General features: G+C 42.9%; 1 protein-coding gene across 1 annotated transcript in view; it reads right to left on the reverse strand.

Annotated features, from left to right (window-relative positions):
- Positions 1-17,970: 17,970 nt before the first annotated feature.
- Positions 17,971-20,400, reverse strand: part of RBM17 (RNA binding motif protein 17) — a 28,115-nt gene continuing 25,685 nt past the window's right edge. Inside the window, exons 10-12 of the mRNA XM_058669515.1 lie at positions 19,975-20,073; positions 18,535-18,607; positions 17,971-18,385 (exon numbers count right to left, since the gene is read on the reverse strand). Of these exons, the coding sequence (XP_058525498.1) occupies positions 18,282-18,385; positions 18,535-18,607; positions 19,975-20,073 (276 nt within the window). The 3' untranslated portion in view covers positions 17,971-18,281. The remainder of the gene's footprint in view (positions 18,386-18,534; positions 18,608-19,974; positions 20,074-20,400) is intronic.

The raw sequence follows: 20,400 nt of genomic DNA on the forward strand, positions 1-20,400 counted from the left end.
GAGTAATTCACAGAAAGACCTTGTCAATGAGTGGCAGGCCCTTGCAGGCTGTTGGTGGAGTGTGTACCCTCAAGCCTTTGAAGACCACTGAGCAGGGGCTGGCATCAGCCTGAGTATGAAAACGTTGGAAAGCTCCATGCCTTGCAAGGGCTTCCAGCTACAACCCATCTGCTCCAAGTGTGTCCACACTGTAACCAGCTTTTGTGTTTTCTTTCTAATGCTACAAAGAACTTTCATTCCTGTACATTTATCTATTCATTTATTCTGTGACATATCTATATCTTTGCTCACAGTGCCGTGACGAACTTTAGATCTTCTGATGCATGGTGCAGAAGTGAGCATCCGCCCCATTTCAGGGATGACTGAGCTAGTCTGCTCTAACAGGTGGCTGGCTAAGTGATGACACAGTCAGGTGCAGTCAGGACACTGCCCTCCCTCCAGGTCCCCTGTCTGGGGCTGCAGTACACAGCTTTGCTTCAGGGAGCTGTATTTGCTCCCCCAGCTGAGTCCCAAGGTTTGGATGCCAGTCCGTAGGGGTTAGCTGAGCCAGACCTGAGGGCCTTCATTCTCAGCGCCTGGATTCCTAATAGCTTATTTATGCTGTGGATTCAGTTGCTTCCTTCCCAGCAGTGAAGTTCCATGTCTCTGGGGCCTAGCGACTGCTTTTCACTGCATTAAGTTCTTAGAAGAAGATGCTGTCTTCTGGGGAGGAAACTAGACTGATGGTGATTTCACATTAACCACATGATCACTTTTCATGGAGGGAAAAACTGGAATTCTTTGTTCCAGAATATTTCATCACACTTGAAAGACTAAATTGAATTGAACAAAAGCCAGGCTGGAGGAGGGGATGGGGGGAAGGGGCCAAACCTAGTGAGGGCTTTTGCAAGAGTTGAGCAAATGTCATTGGCCCAAGACAAGCAGCAAATGACATCAAACACTTGTTTTTAAAAAAAAGTCAAATTTTAGATTTTCATTGCAATTGAGAGTAGGGTTTATATGTACAGGATTCTTGGGGTTTGTTTCAATTTGGACAAATAATCATCCTTTTTGAATTAAAAATGTCATGGTTTTCTAAAAAATTGTTAATATGTATTTATTTTTATTGGAAAGGTAGATTTACAAACAGAAGGGAAGATAGAGAGAAAGATCTTCCATCTGTTTGTTGGTTCACTCTCCAAGTGGCAACAGTCGGAGCTGAACAGATCCAGACCCAGGAGCTTCTTCCAGATCCTCTACATGGGTTCAGGTCCTAAGGCTTTGGGTCCTCCCTACTGCTTTCCCAGGCCACAATCAAGAAGCAGCTAGAACATGAACTGGCACCCATTTGGGATTCCAGTGCTTGCAAGGTGAGGATTTAGCCATTGAGCCATCGTGCTGGGTACAGTTTTCTCAAGCTTCTAGATTTAACTTTAAAACCCCTGGTTTCAGCTTATGACTGGATTTCTAAAATAGGGAACATTTTACCTAACGTTAAGGGAGATTTTGATGACTAGTCTCCTTTAGAAATTTGGTATTTGGACTACCTTGACATTTTTGACTGTATTTATAAAATATATACTTTAAAATATTTAGTGACAAACATTGCCAAGTGCTTAACCTTAACTTCTCTTAAATAGTCCCATAGCCCAGTGTGGTGGCCTAGTGGATGAAGTCCTCACCTTATATGCACTGGGATCCCATATGGGTGCCAGTTGATGTCCCGGCTGCTCTGCTTCCCATCCAGCTCCCTGCTTGTGGCCTGGAAAAGCAGTGGATAATGGTCCAAAGCCTTGGGACCATGTACCCGTGTGGGAGACTTGGAAGAGCCTCCTGGATCCTTACTTCAGAACAGCTCAGCTCCAACCATGGCAGTCACTTGGTGAGTGAACCAGCAGACTGAAGATGTTTCTCTCTGTCTGTCCTCTCTGTAATTCTGACTTTCCAATGAAAAATAAATAAATCTTTTTAAAAAGTTCCTATAGTACTTATACTTTTACTAAAAATTTTCAATCTTTTAGCTGGAATCCTAGGTCTTCTCCAATTACCAAATTGCATTTTAAATTAGAGTCACAAGGCCAGTCTATTGCATGCTCCAACATACCAGTCTTTTAAAATTGTAAGTTCCGGGGCCCGGCAGCGTGGCCTAGTGGCTAAAGTCCTCGCCTTGAAAGCCCCGGGATCCCATATGGGCGCCGGTTCTAATCCCGGCAGCTCTACTTCCCATCCAGCTCCCTGCTTGTGGCCTGGGAAAGCAGTCTAGGACAGCCCAAAGCTTTGGGACCCTGCACCCGCGTGGGAAACCTGGAAGAGGTTCCAGGTTCCCGGCTTCGGATCGGCACACACTGGCCCGTTGCGGCTCACTTGGGGAGTGAAACATCGGATGGAAGATCTTCCTCTCTGTCTCTCCTCCTCTCTGTATATCCGGCTTTCCAATAATAATAAAATCTTCAAAAAAAAAAAATAAAATAGTAAGTTCCTAAAATACCAAATACAGACAGATCACCTAAGCTTAAATCCCAAATTTCAAAAGCACAAGAGACAAGGCCAAACAAGGAAAAGAATGACTTGTAAATAATGCAAAGATGTGCAACATATTTTTCAAAAGTCATCAGAATGGAATGCTGAAAGAGCAACACTTATAAAATGAAAGGTTTGGATTATATGGAAAAACTTTCTGAAAGTGAGTTCTGCTAGAAGTAAGTAAGGATTCTGACATACAGGATAAGCAAAACAATAGCATAGATTGAGGATTCTTGGCTGTCATCCTGATCTCTGGCTGTCTGGCACTCAGTATGTACCAATGTGTGTAGACACCACACACAGATTATCTGTGACTTTGCACGGAGAAACACAGGCATCAACAATAGGACTGAGGGAATCGTTTTAGATGAGGAGGCTTCCCCAGTTCATCCTAAATCTCATCCCACAGGAAGACAACTAAGTTACTACAGGAAACCAAGGAAGCTTTAGCAACTTCCTTTCAACGAAGTAGTCTTGTCTCTTGAGTGTGTTTGCTTCCATTAGAAATGCTTTGGGCTGCAGGTAAATGGAAACCTAATAGAGGCTTTTTTTTTAAGTTGGGGATTATTTTTTTCCTCAAGAAATAAAAAGTTTAGGGCCCGGCAGCGTGGCCTAGCGGCTAAAGTCCTCGCCTTGAACGCACCGGGATCCCATATGGGCGCCGGTTCTAATCCCGGCAGCTCCACTTCCCATCCAGCTCCCTGCTTGTGGCCTGGGAAAGCAGTCGAGGACGGGCCAAGACCTTGGGACCCTGCACCCGCGTGGGAGATCTGGAAGAGGTTCTAGGTTCCCGGCTTCTGATCGGTGCAGCACCGGCCATTGCAGTCACTTGGGGAGTGAATCATCGGATGGAAGATCTTCCTGTCTGTCTCTCCTCCTCTCTGTTTATCTGACTCTGTAATAAAAATAAATACATCTTAAGAAAAAAAAAAAAGACTGAGAATGAACATTGGATTGAACTTCTCATAGTCTTGACCCAGTCTGCTCCTCTGTGTAGAGCACACTGCCTCCCCCGGGGTCTAGAAGACCACAGTAAGGATTTACGACAGGAATACATTCAAGTTAGCAGTGTGCTGTGCAGTCTTCCTATTCAAGCTGATAAGCGGCTTCTCATGCTCTGGGCAGTGGAACCACGGGAATTATGGCAAAGGAACAGAATAGCTGCAATAGAAGTCACTTTCAGAAACCGAGAGGCTGGGAAGACAAAATCCATGGTTGGTATTAGCAGAGCAGAGCAGAAGTGAGGTCTCAGGGCCTGGTGACATGACAATTCCTTGATTAGCCTGCCTCCCTCTTCTCTAAGAAACCCTCCCATTTACTCCCACAGAATCCCTGGAGGATACTCTAAGGTCCTATCAGAGGAGAGTATTGGGGAAGAATGGCCTTCGTGGGAACTTAGAATATATCTCTTGAGGGTATGGGTTCAGGAACTGAACAGTCCTGGCCTACTGCTTTGCTAGGTGGAGAGATTTCTTTGGTGAATGTAATAACTTTCAAAATCTTATCAGCTCTTTGGATCCACTTTGGGTCAATGTTCAAGGAACTATAGCATGGTCTTCCTCTCACTGTGGTCATGTAGCCTAATAACCTTTTTTCTTCTTCAAGAAGCAGAGAGAAAAAGAGCAAGAGTGACCCATTTACTGGTTTTCTCCCCAAATGCCTACAATGGCTGAGGTTGGGCCAGGGGCTGAAGTTGTTTGCTGGCAACTCCTCAATGTAGGTTTCCTATATGAGTGACAGGAACCCAGATAGTGGAGCCATTAAGACTGCCTCGTGGATGCTACGTTAGCAGGAAACTGAAGTCAGGAGTGGGAGCTGGCATCAGGAATTGAAACCAGGTACTCTGACATGGGACACAGGCATCGTATCTGTTAGACTAAATGCTCACCCCACCCAGTCTTCTGTGTTATACCCAACCTCCTTTTTAGCCTATTGGCTTTTACCTGGACACAAGTCAATGATAATTACGTAATAAAATGATAATTTAGGTAAGAAATCAGTGCATCTTTACCACCTTGGCTCCTGATTGTATTGCTGGGTAGGTGGCTCTTCATTGACTGTTCAACTGACTCCATATGAGGACACGTTAAATGGCTATCTTCACCCTTTCCAAGTCTCAGTCTCAGGAACCTCTGCCAATGTAGATTGCAAGCCATCAGCAGAGATTACACTTGATAAACAAATGAAGAAACACTTCCTCCAGCCTTTTCTTCCCCTTGACACACTGGGATGGTGATGTTTCAGCATAGTTTGCCACTGGCCGTCAAACAACCCAGCAATTCTGGTGGCACTAGGCAGTTGTGATATTTCTGTCTTTGAAAGCAACTTCTGGGTTTGCCCAAAAGGTTGTCATTAGTAGGAGGGGACTCACTGTTCAGAATGAGAGGTTGTGTGGGTGACTGGTGGAAAGCCTGAGAGGACATGTAAGGGCGAAGATTTATTTTTGTCAGAAAATATGCTTTGTCCTAACACAGGGAAAAAATGCTGCCTTCATTCCTGCACAGCCATTGTTATAAAAATAATGCAATTGATGAGGTGCAGCAATGACTACTGAGGTCATTGCATTCATCAGGTCGTTTTTTATAAAATATTTATTTTATATATTTGAAATGCAGAGTGGCAGAAGGAGGGAGAGGGCAAGAGAGTGAGAGCACTTCCATACACCTGCTCACTGTCCAAAGGGCTGCAAGTCAGCCTGAAGCCATGAGACACGTACTCCGTCTGGGTCTCCCACGTGGCTGGCAGAGGCCTAAGAACTTGGGCCATTTTTCCCTGTCCTCCCCCCAGGAGCATTAATAGGAAGCTGCATCAGAAGCTGAGCAGCCAGGATGTGAATGGGCACTTCAATATGGGATGCCGGCATGGCAGGCAGCAGTTTAACCTTATGAGCCACAACGCTGGCCCCCTCTCATGAGTTCTATAAGCAACTGTCCACAAGGGGGTCTAAAGGAAACCTGGGATTCTTTATGGAAGTAGAATGTTTCATTTCCCCAGGTGGAATTCTTTGATCCGAAGCCATCACAAACAGCAGTTTATTTGCACTACGTCCTGCCAGTTAGAGTGTATTGCATTCCCAGGCCAGAATGTAGAAGACAGAGCAAGGCAGGGAAGCAGAAGTCAGTGTCTTTCTGTCTCCTGCTCAGCCTCCATCTGCTCATCCCAGTTCCAATCCTGCACATCTCCAATGCCTGACACCAGCCCTGGAGCTGAGAAAGGACCACGGCTCCTCTCCTGTGGGAGACACCTTGGACAGCGGGGTAGTGCAATGTTCCTAAGAGAGGCTGCAGACAAGTCAGAAATCTGAAGCCTCAGAACACACTCTGTATAGCTGTAGCTCAGCCTGAACTGCAGACTGCTCAGCAGAGCAATGAGCCAAATGAGTCAGAGAACATGAATTTTCATGAAAGAGGATGACTCACAGGACCATGAGCGATGTGAAGATGTGCTGGGCAAGAGAGAAGACCATCCTCCTCCAGGCTCCTGAAGGCTGTTCACTGGGTGGAAGGCTTCTGGTTTGTGCTCCTATGTGGTACATACAACGTCCTTCACCAGAAACAGGGACTTCCCTGTCTTCTCCATACGTCTTGATTTGGGAGACTGGCACAGAAATTCTCTTTCACAGCTCTGCATGCTTAATAAATGCAGGAAGGGGGCCAGGAAAGAGTGTACTTGGTAGAAGAGTTGTTGAGAGAAGACTCTACTCTGCCCACAGACATGACAGTGAAGGTGCCTTCGGATTTAGGATGTGGAAGTCTGGGCTTCAGTTACACAGCTACATTTGCCGTGTGTGTCAAGTGCAGAACTCACTTAGAGCTGTTAAAGGAATACGGAATTTCATTTTTTATAAACATCAGTTCAGGAGCAGGTGCTGGACTCAGAAATTGGGGGCTACTTGGCACACGCCCATGGCATTTCAGAGTGGGTTGGTTCCAGTCCAGACTCTGCTTCTGATTCCAGCTTCCTGCTGAAGGCCACCTTGGGAGGCAGCAGGTGCTGATTATGGTACCTGGGTTCTTCCCTGTCTCCCACGGGAGTTCTCGCCTTCTGAGCGTTCCTGCCCTGGCTGTGGTGGGTTATTTGGGGAATGATCCAGAGTTTGGATGATAATCCTTCTTCTGCATTCTCCATATTCTATATATATAAAGAAAAGTCAGACCAGTAATGCATTTTTAAAAAGAAGATTTATTTATTTTTATTACAAAGTCAGATTTACAGAGGAGGAGAGACAGAGAGGAAGATCTTTTATCTAATGATTCATTCCCCAGGTGGCCACAATAGCCAGAATTGATCTGATCCAAAGCCAGGAACCAGGAGCTTCTTCTGGATTTCCCATATGGGTGCAGGGTATTAATGCTCTGGGCTGTCCTCGACTGCTTTCCCAGGCCACAGCAGGGAACTGGATGGGAAGTAGGGCCGCCGGGACACGAACCAGCACCCATATGGGATCCTGGCACATACAAGGCTAGGACTTTAGCCACTAGGCTATCGCAATGGGCCCATAAATGCATTTTAAAAATGATTTATATATTCAATCATTTACTTGAGAGAGGGAGGAAGAGTGCAGTGTGATGTTGGAAGCAGACGAGAGCATCTGTAACCAAGGATGGCCAGTAGCAAGGGAGGGAGGACCCTGCCCTTGACGCCTCAGGCAGGGGAAAGGGTTTCCTGACAACATTTTTAGACACATAGCTTCTAGAACTATGAAAATACATTTCTGTCATTTTAAGCTCCCCATTTTGGAGGATTTTGTTACTGCAGAGGGAGGAAACTCACAGAGCTACTGTTAGATTTTGTCACTGTGATCGGAAATCTCACAAGTCTCACCTTTGTAAGGGAAGCAAACAAAACACAATGCTTATTCCACCAGGCTCTGAACTCCTAGGTGATAAGGCCAGCCGTCACCAACCTCAGCTACCTCTGCCAGACCCTGCCTCTAACACCTCCCAGGTATCACGTGATAAATATGTAACCTAAGGTCAGTAGAGTGATAAACCAACTGATTGATAAGATTACTCAGAGCTTCCTTCCAAATATAGTTTTTGTTCTGCCTTCCTTCCTCAGTTCTCACCCTATTTACCCTATCCTTTTAAGATAAGTAATCCATGAGTCATTCCAACAAATTATAAAAGTACGAATTATAAAAGTGTTTTAGGGCCCAGTGCAGTTGCCTAGTGGCTAAGGTTTTAACTTTGCATGCCCATGTGGGTATGGGTTCTAATCCTGGCTGTTCCACTTCCCATCCAGCTCCCTGCCTGTGGCCTGGGAAAGCAGTGGAGGATGGCACAAAACCTTGGGACCTTGCACCTACGTGAAAGACCCGGAAGAAACTCCTGGCTTCGGATCAGCTCAGTTCTGGCAGTTGCAGCCACTTGGGGAGTGAGTCAGTGGATGGAAGATCTTCCTGTCTGTCTCTTTCCTCCTCTCTGTATATCTGCCCGTCCAATAAAAATAAATAAATCTTTAAATATCTATATGTATATATATATATATACACACACGCCTACATATACACACTTTAGTTTTATTTTCCTTCTTGGAAGGCAAAGCAACAGATAGAGAGGGGGAAGGAGAAAGAGCTCTTCCGTCTGCTGGCTCACTCACCAAATGGCCACGATAACCAGGACTTCTTTAGAAGACATGAGGATTGAATTTGTGTCTCCCACATGAACAACAAGGGCCTAAGTGGCAGGACCATCTTCTGCTTTTCTGGCCATTTGCTGGGAGCTGAACTGGAACTGAAACAGCTGGAACATGAACCCATGCTAACATGGAATGCCACATGCAGGCAGTGGTTTCACTGACTATGCCACAGTGCTGGCCTGAATGTGTGTAATCTTTTACTGACACCTTTGTATCTGGCTGAAATTTAGAGACCTGTTTCTAAGGAAAAGGAACTGAATGTCAAGACAGGAGGCTGGCAACTGTTTGGTTGGGTGGTCTGCTTTATGTTTATCTTGGTCATGTATGAGTCTCAGACCACTGTATGGTATGTAGTTAATAAATATTTATTGCTAATACTAAAACAAAATAACTTCATTAATGTCTTCAAATAGATAAAGCACAAGGAAAAACTGCTTAGAAGTCTGTTGGAACATAACTTAGAACCCAGTCATCCATATACAGATAAAAGTCAATGGTAGGGATCGAATACTGACATTTTCAGACATGCAAAAACTAAAAAGCACATAATGAAATTCCTGGGGGAATGTATTCTATTATAGGAAGAACATGGGCCATAAATCATGAAAACTCTGAGAGGTCTTGAGGGAAAATACAAAGCTAAAAGATAATATACCTGGTGTTCTGGGGGAAATAATGGCAGCTAAAAATCAGTGAAATAGGGCCCAGCGGCGTGGCCTAGTGGCTAAAGTCCTCGCCTTGAACGCCCCGGATTCCATATGGGTGCCGGTTCTAATCCCAGCAGCTCCACTTCCCATCCAGCTCCCTGCTTGTGGCCTGGGAAAGCAGTCGAGGATGGCCCAAAGCTTTCGGACCCTGCACCCGCGTGGGAGATCCGGAAGAGGTTCTAGGTTCCCGGCTTCGGATTGGCACAGCATCAACCCGTTGCGGCTCACTTGGGGAGTGAATCATCGGATGGAAGATCTTCCTCTCTGTCTCTCCTCCTCTCTGTATATCTGACTTTGTAATAAACTGAATAAATCTTTAAAAAAATCAGTGAAATAATGAGAAAAGTTTAAGGGCCAGCATTGTAGCACAGTGGTTAAGTGGCTGCTTGCGACAGCAGCATCCCACATCAGAGTGCTGCTTTTCCTGGGTGCTCCACTTCCCATCTGACTCTCCTCCCTGCTAATGCGCCTGGGAAGGCAACAGAAAATGGCCCACATGCTTGGGCCACTACACGCATGTGAGAAGTCTGGGTGGAGCTCCAGGCACCTGGCTTAAGCTTCACCGAGACCTGACCATTGCAGCCATTTGGGAAAGTGAACCAGCAGAGGAAAGACTTTGCTCTCTCTCTCCCCTTGTTCTGCTTCTCAAATAAATAAATCTTTTAAAAGAAAAATTAAGATACATCAACTAAACAATTTTTAAAGAACTGGGAGATTACAATTAACCTAGGCAAACTCAGCTATATAAGAAAATGGCTATTTTGCTATCTGATCATAGTGAAAAATCATCATGCAATAGTGAATATGGTTTTAAAAATGAGCCTAATTTTTACTGTCTGATCTGAGCCTCAGTACTGTAACTGCAAAGAGTATCTTTATTTCAGATAAATTATTGCATTTCATTCCATTTATTCCTTCTGCTTTTTAAGATTTTTTTAAAAAATTATTTTTATTGCAAAATCAGATATACAGAGAGGAGAGACAGAGAGAAAGATCTTCCATTCGATGATTCACTCCCCAAGTGAGCCACAACAGCCAGTGCTGAGCCGATCTGAAGCCAAGAGCCAGGAGCTCTTCCGGGTCTCTCACGCAGGTGTAGAGTCCCAAGGCTTCGGGCTGTCCTGGACTGCTTTTCCAGGCCACAAGCAGGAAGCTGGATGGGAAGTGGAGCTGCTTGGATTAGAACCGGTGCCCATGTGGGATCCTGATGCATTCAAGGTGACGAATCTAGCCACTAGGCCACCATGCCGGGCCCTCCTTCTGCTTTTCTAAGAGAAATCAGTAAGGAAGGTCTCTTAGCAATGCCATTCTTAACTAATTTCCTTCCCTTTTTGTAAGATTTGGTTCAGCAAGCCAGGGATTCACATGAGTTTGTCACAGACCTTATCCAGGGGCAAAGAGCAGACAGCTTAGCTTTCCCGAAATGGAAAACTTAAGATAGCAGACATAAACTGTGGGGTAAGAACACAATAGGAAGAGGACAGGATGATAGAGATTCAACAAGAGGTATTTTTAATATCATGTGAGAGTACAGAGGAGGGAGGAAAAGGTGGTTACTAAAAGAAAACATCCAGCTGTTAGCAGGTCCGGAAGTTGCTGGTACCATGAAGACATCTCAGAAAACCAGCAGCTCCTGTAACTTTTAAAGGGACATTAACACAGTAGCACTGTTTTTGTTATGCCAGTTTCAGGAATCCAAGACACTGGACACAAAATTATTCCTCTAGTTTTTGCCCTTCTCACACTTACAATATCTTTAGATTATTTTTTTAAGATTTTTTTTTAATTGGACAGATAGAGAGGAAGATCTTCCATCTGATGATTCACTCCCCAGGTGGGCACGATGGCTGGAGCTGAGCCCATCTGAAGCCAGGAGCCCAAAGTCTCTTCTGGGTCTCCTATGCGGGTGCAGGATCCCAAGGCTTTGGACTATTCTTGACTGCTTTCCCAGGCCACAAACAGGGAGCTGGATGGGAAGTGGGGCTGCTGGGAATGGAACCGGCACCCATATGGGATCCTGACCCGTGCGAGGTGAGGACTTTAGCAACTAGGGTATAGTGCCGGGCCCCTGATTACTTTTTAAAAAATTGTTTTTCTTTTGTGAATGAATGTCTGATAACTGAAACAAAGTGAGCTTAGCATTCACCGAACAGTGGCTATGTGTTGCTCTTCATTTAGCAACTAACAACTCTAGCAAAATGATTGAGGACTGATTCAAAAGAGAGTACAAACTAGAATCCATAGAAAGGTATAATTTATACTCCAGTTAGAGTAGTTGTTACCAAGAAGACAAAAAAAAAAAAAAAAAAAAAAAAAACCCACAAAAAGAACAAAGGATGCTAACAAGGATACAGAGAAAAGGAACCCCCCCCCCCACAGTTGACTGAAATAGAGTAGGCAGGTTCCACAAAAAATCCATTTCCGGGTAAATGTGTGAAGGAAGTGAGATCAGTGTTATCAAACTGATACCTGTACCCTCGTGTTTCTCCAACACCCTCTCCAACAGTAAAGACACAGGGTCAACCAAGATGTCTGCCAATGGATGATAACGATGTATGTAGCCCTCAAAGACTCAAATTCTGTCACTTTCTGCAAAATGGCTGGAACAGACCAGACACATGGAAGACCAAATCCACATGCTCGCTGCCCTGCGTGGAAGCTAAGGAAAGTTGATCTGAAGCTAGGCTCATGATGGCCAGAGGTGGGGGTGAGGATGGGCTCACACAGAAGATAGAAAGAATAAACTCTAATGTTGCACAACACAGGAGAGTATGGAACATGAGTGTGTGTGTATAAAAGGAGTGAGCGAGGGGTGAAAAGTTCCAAACAAGAACTCATAGGGAAACCGAAGATCCAATAATCTGATCAGTTCAAGCTATTTTTATGTGCTGAACTACTACACTGGGGGTTGGCATTCAGGTCAAGCCACGATGCTGGCATCCCTTATGGTGGCTGGTTTGTATCCACCTGATCTAGCTCCCGGCTTATGGCCTGGGGAAAGCAGCGGCAGAGGGCCCAAGTATTTGAGCCCCTGTCACCTGCATGGGAGATCAAAGAGGCTCCTGGTTCCTTTTTCTGGCTGGTCCCGTGCATGTGGACATCTGGGGATGGATTTCTTTCGGCAACACTTTCAAATAAATCAATCTTAAAATCAACCAACCAACCATGGACTGTCAGGACTGGAACACAGCTCTCTGAGACACCAAACCCAAGTTCCCAACCACAACTTAAAAAAAAAAATGCAGCCCATAAAAATACGCAAATATTACCTACTAATGGAAACTTTTAAACAATAGTCGAGTATTAAGAAGAATAGACTTTGGAAATAGTTAATATCCTCATATTATTCTTAATACATGCATTGATGTAGAATGCCAGCATTAAATCGATTATTGTTGAACAAATTTTTAAATGTTTAAAATATTTAAAAACAACACATTCAACTTTACCATTTACATAATTCATTCTCATAATGCTCTGGTCTAGGGCTCAATCACTTAATGCCTCAGAAGAGGGTCAGACAACAAGGGAGAACAGACAGAAGACTAATTCAGAACCAAACGAATGGGCCCAGTGCGGTAGCCTAGCAGCTAAGGTACTTGCCTTTCATGCACCAGGATCCCATATGGGCCCTGGCTCGGGTCCAGGTCCCCCTGCTTCCCATCCAGCTCCTTGCTTGTGGCCTGGGAAAACAGCTGAGGACGGCCCAAAGTCCCGGGACCCTGTGTCCATGTGGGAGACCTGGAGGAGGCTCCTGGCTCCGGATCAGCTCAGCTCCGGTCGTTGCGGCCACTTGGGGGAGTGAATTAACAAACGGAGCTTCTTCCTGTCTCTTCTCTTCTCAGTATATCTGACTTTCCAATAAAAATAACTATATCTTTAAAAAATAAAACAAAAATTCTAAAATGTCAATGCAATAAAGGGGAGGAAATCATCAAAGCAATGTAAGAAAAAAAATCCCAAAATAAAGGATATTCTCAGGTGGAAAATTGACAAACACCTCCTCCTACCTTTCCATTTGTTCAAGTTAGTCGTAAGGCTACACTGAGAAAGGATCAGTATTTATGACACTGTACATTACTTCTAGCCAAACTACTTGCACACCACGTCCCTCATTATTACACAACTTAATGCTTTTCCTGAATTAAGTCACAGTATGGAATACCCTAGTTCTTCTCATCCCTCATAGAATCCTTCCTTCCTTGTTTTGTTCTCCACAGACTGATGGGTCTCTAGGCCTCTGTAATTACTGGATCAAGACTTCCCTTCAGTATTTTCTTGAGAACTACTTTTCTTCTCTCTTGCATTGCACTCTCCTTGAGCCAGTGTTACCATTTTCTGAATTTGTTTGACTTACAGTAGGTTGAGTCATATGTATGCAAATTATAAAGGTGGAGATTAAGTACAGCCCATTTCAGAAATGTCTACCTATGAAGGAAGCAGCTTTGTAAAGATACATGGGTGATTGGCACAACCATTAACACCATTAGGGACATTCACACATCCTATCGGAGTGCCTGGATTTGAGTTTCAGATGTATTTCTGATTACAGCTTCCTACCCGAGTGCACCTTCCAAAGCAGTAGGTGTTGGTGTGGGTAGCAAGGAGCTGAGTCCTGCTTCCCACATGAGACCAAGTTCTGGGCGCCTGGTTTCAGTCTGGACTAACCCTGGCTCTTTCAAGTATTTGGGGAGTGAACTAACAGATGGAAAATCTTTGTCCCTTTTGAAATAAATACATGTCACGCTCTAAAAAAGATGTCTTGAAAAATACGAAGGCGGAGATGAGAAGCAATCCAAGTAATAACTAGTTACTATGTTAGAGGTACAGTGTAGAACTGCTGCTTTTCATTTTCAGGCAGGTGCTGCAGATAACCTAGAATGACTCCCTAAGTGCAGGGTAACCGACGGACAGATGGAGGAAGGGATAGTGCCGAGATGAACCTGCTTCTCTCTCCTGGACCATAAGGTGTTGTGGTGAGGTAAGACCAGGCACAAGGGTGGTGACAATTCATTCCCCAGCTTAGTAGCCTGAATCCAGATCCCGTCAAGCAGACTGACAGAGTTTTACGCAGAATAGCAGACTGAACTGCTGAGGTACTGCCTTGGCAGATCACAGCAATGAAAAGCATAGCAGAGCTCAGCTGAAGCCAGCGGCCTATTCCAGACAAGAGATCTGAGGATCTGAAATAACTGAATTCCTGGGTCAAAGCAAAAGACAGAAAACAAATAACCCCAGCAGACTGGGTTGGAATAGAAGGAAAGGGAGAATTCAGAAGTTTCCTAGGTTTCTGATTTAGATGAACAGGTGAAGCTTCACTTAGGAAGAGGATGAACACTAACAAAAGGGAGCATTAGAACAGTGATCACTTAGTTCTAAAGAACTGCCGGGAAAAGCCACCAAGAGTAACAGCGTCCATTACACCTTGGTCACACTGATCTAAACTGCAATGTGGGGGACCTGGCAGAAGCAGAAGTCTCATTTGTGATGCAATACAACCCTCATTCTGCAAGTGCAGCTGGAATGGAAGAGGTAACCAGAATGTTAGGAGGTGGCCACACGAGGGAGGGGACTCTTGGAGAAGCCTGGCTATGAAAATAGGGTGGCTTAAAAATTCAAGGAACTGACCCTCTTTTTCAATCCTAAGGAGGCACAAATTTGAGTGTGTTTATATGCTAGCAGACGGAGAGTTTGTAAATATGGGAGACAAAAGTAGTTCTCTCCATGCAATTCAGTGACCACACTCATAAATATTTACCCAGCTAATGCTCACAAACATGCTCATGGATATTTACAGCAGTTTCATTCTAACTGCCATGGGTTAGAATATGCTTTTCAACAGATAAGTGAATAAACTCATGCATCCACAAAATAATTATTCATCATTTAAAAAATGACGAGTTTGAGCCACAAAGAGATATGGATGAATCTTAAACACACATTACTAAAAAAGTGACTGTAAACACAAACAAAAAAACCCAACCCTGAATCAGTTATGATTCCAGTAATGACATTTTAGAAAAGGAAAAGCTATACATGGTAAATGTTCAGCAGGTGCCAGGCATGGAGGTAGGGCAGGTTTGATGAAAAGAGGTAACTTCAAAGCACAGAGGATTGCAAGAGCAGTGCAACTATTCTGTATGATACTGTAATGGTGGGTGAACACAGATGCTAAACATGCCAATACTCCGAGCTTTGCAGAACCCCAAATAAACTTTAATGCTGATAAATTAAAAACAATTACTTAGGAGGCGGGGGCCTCTGATGCAATGTGGAACGTGTCAGATGAATGTGGAGATATCAGAAACACAGGGTGAAGACGGTCATCTATGAACCAAAGTGAATTTGAAACTAAAACTGTTCTTGCCTCGATCTCGTCCTTTCTACCTCCGGAACTGTAAGACAGAAATATCTCTTGTTCGTAAAATAGTGAGTTTATGTTGTTTTATTACAGCATCTCAGACTGTAACAGACAACATGTGACTTAATTCTAACGAGGCATGATTACTGGCATGTTCAAGTGAAGTGGCTGGTCTCACTTAAGTGGTAGACTGATTTGAACTGTCTGATCTGGTTACAGCTGCCCAAGATGTGAGTAACACATGGCAGCATTCCCGTTTCCCTTTTGGGATGATGAAAAAACTCAGCACAGACCTCAATTCTTCTGCACAAAAATGTATTTATGTTACCTTGTCTGAACAGGACAGAGTGACGCACTAACATCAGTTGGAAAAGAACCTCTAACAGAGGATCATATTCTGCTTAAATTGAAGCAAGAACAAACGTCAAACTTATTGTGAAGTTTGGGTGGAGTATAAAATCACTGATGCTTCACAAAGAGTTTCAGGGAGAGGCTGGTGTTGTGGCACAGAACATTAAGCTGCTGCCTGTGACACAAGCATGCCATCTGGGCCCGTGTTTGGCTCTCACAAACTTCTGATTGGGCTTCCTTCTAACGTAATTGCAAAAGCAGTGGAATACGCCCCCCGCACTAAGGCCTCTGCCACCCCTGTGGGAGGCCTGGGAGAGTTCCGGGCTCCTCCCTTCAGTCTGGTCCAGCCTGGCTATGGCAGACATTCGGGTAGTGAGCGGAAGCTCTCTGTGTCTCCCTCGGATTTTGCCTTAACATTTTTACGAAATCCAGATGAACTACAAATGCCTACCAGAGTGAACATTGCTTGTTACATGAAAGTTCTTATGAAAATGTTATATTGCAATTTAAAGTCAGTTTACACTAAAATTTCTCAAGACTAACTTGCAGATCTTGAAATTATTACAATCCTATTATTCATGCATTCTACAATCAAACAATGTTACTCATGACACAGAATGTACTAAGTGACTAATGAAGATTTGAATGATTCCTAAAATAGACAAACTACACTAGCCATCATAATATCTGGCATCTAGATACTTCTAAGTTTAAATGTGATCTCCATGAATAAGTTTCAGACTGCTTAAACATCCAATTATGTAGGACCTGGCATGGTAGCCTAGTGGCTAAAGTCCTTGCCTTGCATGTGCCAGGATCCCATGTGGGCGCCAGTTCGTGTCCTGGCTGCTCCACATCCCTTCAGCTCCCTGGCCTGGGAAAGCAGTCAAGCAGTAAATCTGACTTTGTAGTAAAAAATAATAAAATCCTAAAAAAAAAAAAAAAAAAAAAAAAAAAAAAAAAAAGCAAAAACATCAAATTATATAGTTGTTTTGTTTTTAAAGATTTAGTTATTTTTACTGCAAAGTCAAATATACAGAGAGGAAGATTGGAGGATGATTCACTCCCCAAGTGGTCACAATGGCTGGAGCTGAGCTGATCTGAGGCCAGGAGCCAGGAACTTCTTCTGGGTCTCCTATGTGGGTTCAGGATCCCAAGGCTTTGGGCTGTCCTCAACTGCTTTACCGGGCCACAAGCAGGGAGCTGGATGGGAAACAGGGCCACCAGGATTAGAACTGGTAGCCATATGGGATCCCGGCACATTCAAGGTGAGGACTTTAGCTGCAGGCTACCATACCGGGCCCGTATATAGTTTCTTTTACTTTGTATTCTCTGACTCAACTTCCTTCGCATTATATATGCACTTTTATCAGAGAACTTCAGTCAAATGTTACTCCTCCTTTATCTATGTTCAATAGAAACATGAACAAGTCCTTTTATAAAAAGGGTCAGAATATTTGTGTCCAAACCAAGTCCATGGACACAAAGAAACGTTGAGCTTTGTCACCCAAAGCTCACAATATACCTTCATTTATAATAACCTAAAAAGACAATATAGGTTCATCTCTACACTTGATCTTAGCCAGAAGGCCAAGAAGCAATTAGGTTCATCTGTAGTCACCATTTCAAACAAAATTACATGGAATATTAGGGCAAAAGCAAGGAACAGACCATAAGCTTGAGTACTTGATGGAGACATCTGCTGCCCTGGGAATGAGCCTCAGTAATGAATGTTTTATTTTCTTTTTGTGGTCTTGCTCAATTTTTCAGACACATGTATCAGTGTTGTTCAGCGGTACAATTTTTCATAATTTCAGAAACCATATTAATTTGTAGTATAATTTCAATCAGCTGCTTTATCTAAATTTTATAAATTTTAAAATGAGATACAATAATGCTAACATTGCTGGATTTCTGCCAGTAGAAACATGACCCCATTGAACTGTCACTTCCCAAACATCACTGGGCACACGTTTTCAATGTACCGGCCAGGTTCTGAATCAACTTGTCATTTCTTATCTACCCTAAAGAATAAGCTGAATCTCTGAAAACAAATGATTCATGATTTCTCTACCCACATGTTCTGTGAATCCACCACAAACCCCACAGTCTGACTTAGCTTGATGACAAATTATCCATTCAAACAGGTCATGGTAGGTTCACAAATCTTCAGTCTTACTCCAGGCTGTGGAATTTTTTCTGACTGGAGTCACTAAAAAGCAATCTCTCTGTCAGAGAAAGCAGGCCTTTTTATCTCTGGCTGACTGCCAAGGTGATACTTTATCACAGAATTTATGAAGCTACTTTATTAACTTGAAGGCTTTATTAAAGGGGGGAGAAGAAAACAAAGGATGACTTCATACAATCCCGCATCCCAAAACTCCCTACTTACTTTAAGTGCAAGATATGCTGCATCATCAAAGCGCTCGAGAATTATCATGAAATCTAGGAAAAAGTAATCACCTCAGAAGTAATAATAAATAAAAAAGAGAAACAGAGAGGCACACGGATTGTTGTGTTTTTTTTTTTTAAAGGATTTTTATACTATATTAAAAAAACCACAAAATAAAAAAGGGATAACCAACATATATCTTAGGAAGTCCTTCCAAGAGTCTCTACTCAACATGGAGGCTTCTGTCACTCCTTCTCCTCTGCTCAGTCTGCAGTTCATTCAATGGACGACAGTCATCCTGGAGACGACCTGTGCTCCAGTTGTAAAGTCAAACTTGTTCTGCCAAATCCAACACCCTAAATTTATCCAAATTGTAGAAGCATGCTTTTACCACACGTCCACCAAAATACCTCCCATTCAGATCAACAACAGCTAAAAGGCAAACAAACAAACAAACAAAGCCAGTCAGTAAGTACAGGTATCCTGTGAGACATTACAACAGCATTCACTTTAAATGGTAACTTCTCATTTATGAAAGCTAAGGTCACAAATTCAATTGTATTCTTCAGATGTAAGATTACCTTTAATTGCAGACTCAACTCTCTCAAATTCCAAAAATATTCGTACTGCTTCATCATCAGGAGCACCAGGAATCTGGAAAAGATATGACAATGAGTAACAGCAACATTTAAGTTAGCACTGACTGAGTTTTCTCCTCTAAATGATTTGTGTTAGAGAAAACTTTCTACTCACCAGCACACACAGACAACATTTGTCCAAAACAAATCAAGTAAGTTTAAGTTGTTTATCATGAAAGATGGTAGTGAATGTCTGTTTCGTAAAAGGCACCAAGTTGGGTGATAGGAACACATAGCTAAGAAAGGAGGCCTTTGAGCTTCAAGAAGTCCTATGCCAACCGATGGACAAGCAAATAATTATATACTTAACAAATAGCAACATGACAAAGCAAAACAAAAACATGAAAGCAGATATTTTAGATCTGTGCTCTAATTGCTTTTGATTTTAGTTCTCAATTTTGACTGTCTAGTTTTCTAAGCCCTCTACACTGTGACTCTTCCATTTATATAAACATGTCTCCTACCAATGACTCATATCCATTCCATCTGTCTCCTAGAAGCTTTTTCCTAATATAAATTCCCTTCTCCCAGTCCCTCCCCAACAAACCCAACTTACTCATTTCAAAGCTAAGCTCCTACTTGACATCATTCAAAGCCCCAGTGTCTTGCTAATTTAATCATATTACCTTCTATAGTTATAGGCGACACAAGCAAGTTCAGCAGCTCAATATTCTCTAGCTAGTTTACCTGTGTTTATCCTTCAACTGATCATACCAGAGTAAAGAATGGTTCCTTGTGTCCCTAATGCTCTCAGTATAGAGCCTATGAGAGGCACTAAATAAATACTTGGCACATGACTGAAACCAAAGGCATGTTTAATTAGTTCAGTTATTTCAGCACATTATAATCAAAGTATTTAATCACTATACTGAGCCTCAGCAATGGAATGAATATTTCTGGAGGCCAAAGTCATGGCACACTGGGTAGAGCCACCATCTGAAAAGCTGGCATTTCACGTGACTGCCAGCTGAAGTCTGGGGTCCAGCGTCACGCCAGCTCCTTGCTAATGTGTCTGGGAAACCAGCAGAAAGTGGCCCAAGTGCTAGGGGCCCTGCCACTCAGAGGGAAGCTCCTGACTCCAGGTTTCAGAATAGCACAGGCCCGGCAGGTGTAGCTGCCTGGAAGGTAAACCAGCAGATGAAAAATCTGTTTCTTCTTAATTCTTCCCTTTGAATAAATGAATTTTAAAAATGTCTAACTTCAAATCACATTTAAAGTAATTTTTGTTTGCATGTTTAAAACTGTTACACCAAGAAGTGGAACTACTGTCCCAGTTTTGGCATACGTTCATTTACTTACAGTAATATTCTCTATGTGCAAGAAATGTTTTATGATCTGTTAATTACAACTTAGGTTATAAATATTAAACAAAACAACCCTTACTTCAAATATCACACATTTTCCAACTTTGCCATATTTTTCACATTCTTCCTTGGTCTCAACTTCCAAGTCTTCATCTACCTCTCCTGCACCAACCATGTTCTACAAACAAAAAAATTCAAGCGCTGAGTATAATTTACAAATATACAACAAAGAAATGAATTTTACTCATAATAGCAAATGTATTCAATCCCAAAAGATACAACAACAAACTCTGTCCCTGAAACACTCAAAGCCTGGTATTTCTTAAAACACCAAAACATACACTACATTTGGAAGAGCTATAAGGGTATTTATATAAGCACTAAAATGTATAAACTCAGATCAAGTCTTAGAAATTTCAAATATTTCAAAGTAATTACTCACTGTAGTCTTACATACTATTTTCAGCAAAGAACCATATACATTAATAGAGAGGAAATCTGAAGT

Source organism: Ochotona princeps, chromosome 10 (genome assembly GCF_030435755.1).
Source record: "Ochotona princeps isolate mOchPri1 chromosome 10, mOchPri1.hap1, whole genome shotgun sequence".
NCBI classification, from domain to species: domain Eukaryota; kingdom Metazoa; phylum Chordata; class Mammalia; order Lagomorpha; family Ochotonidae; genus Ochotona; species Ochotona princeps.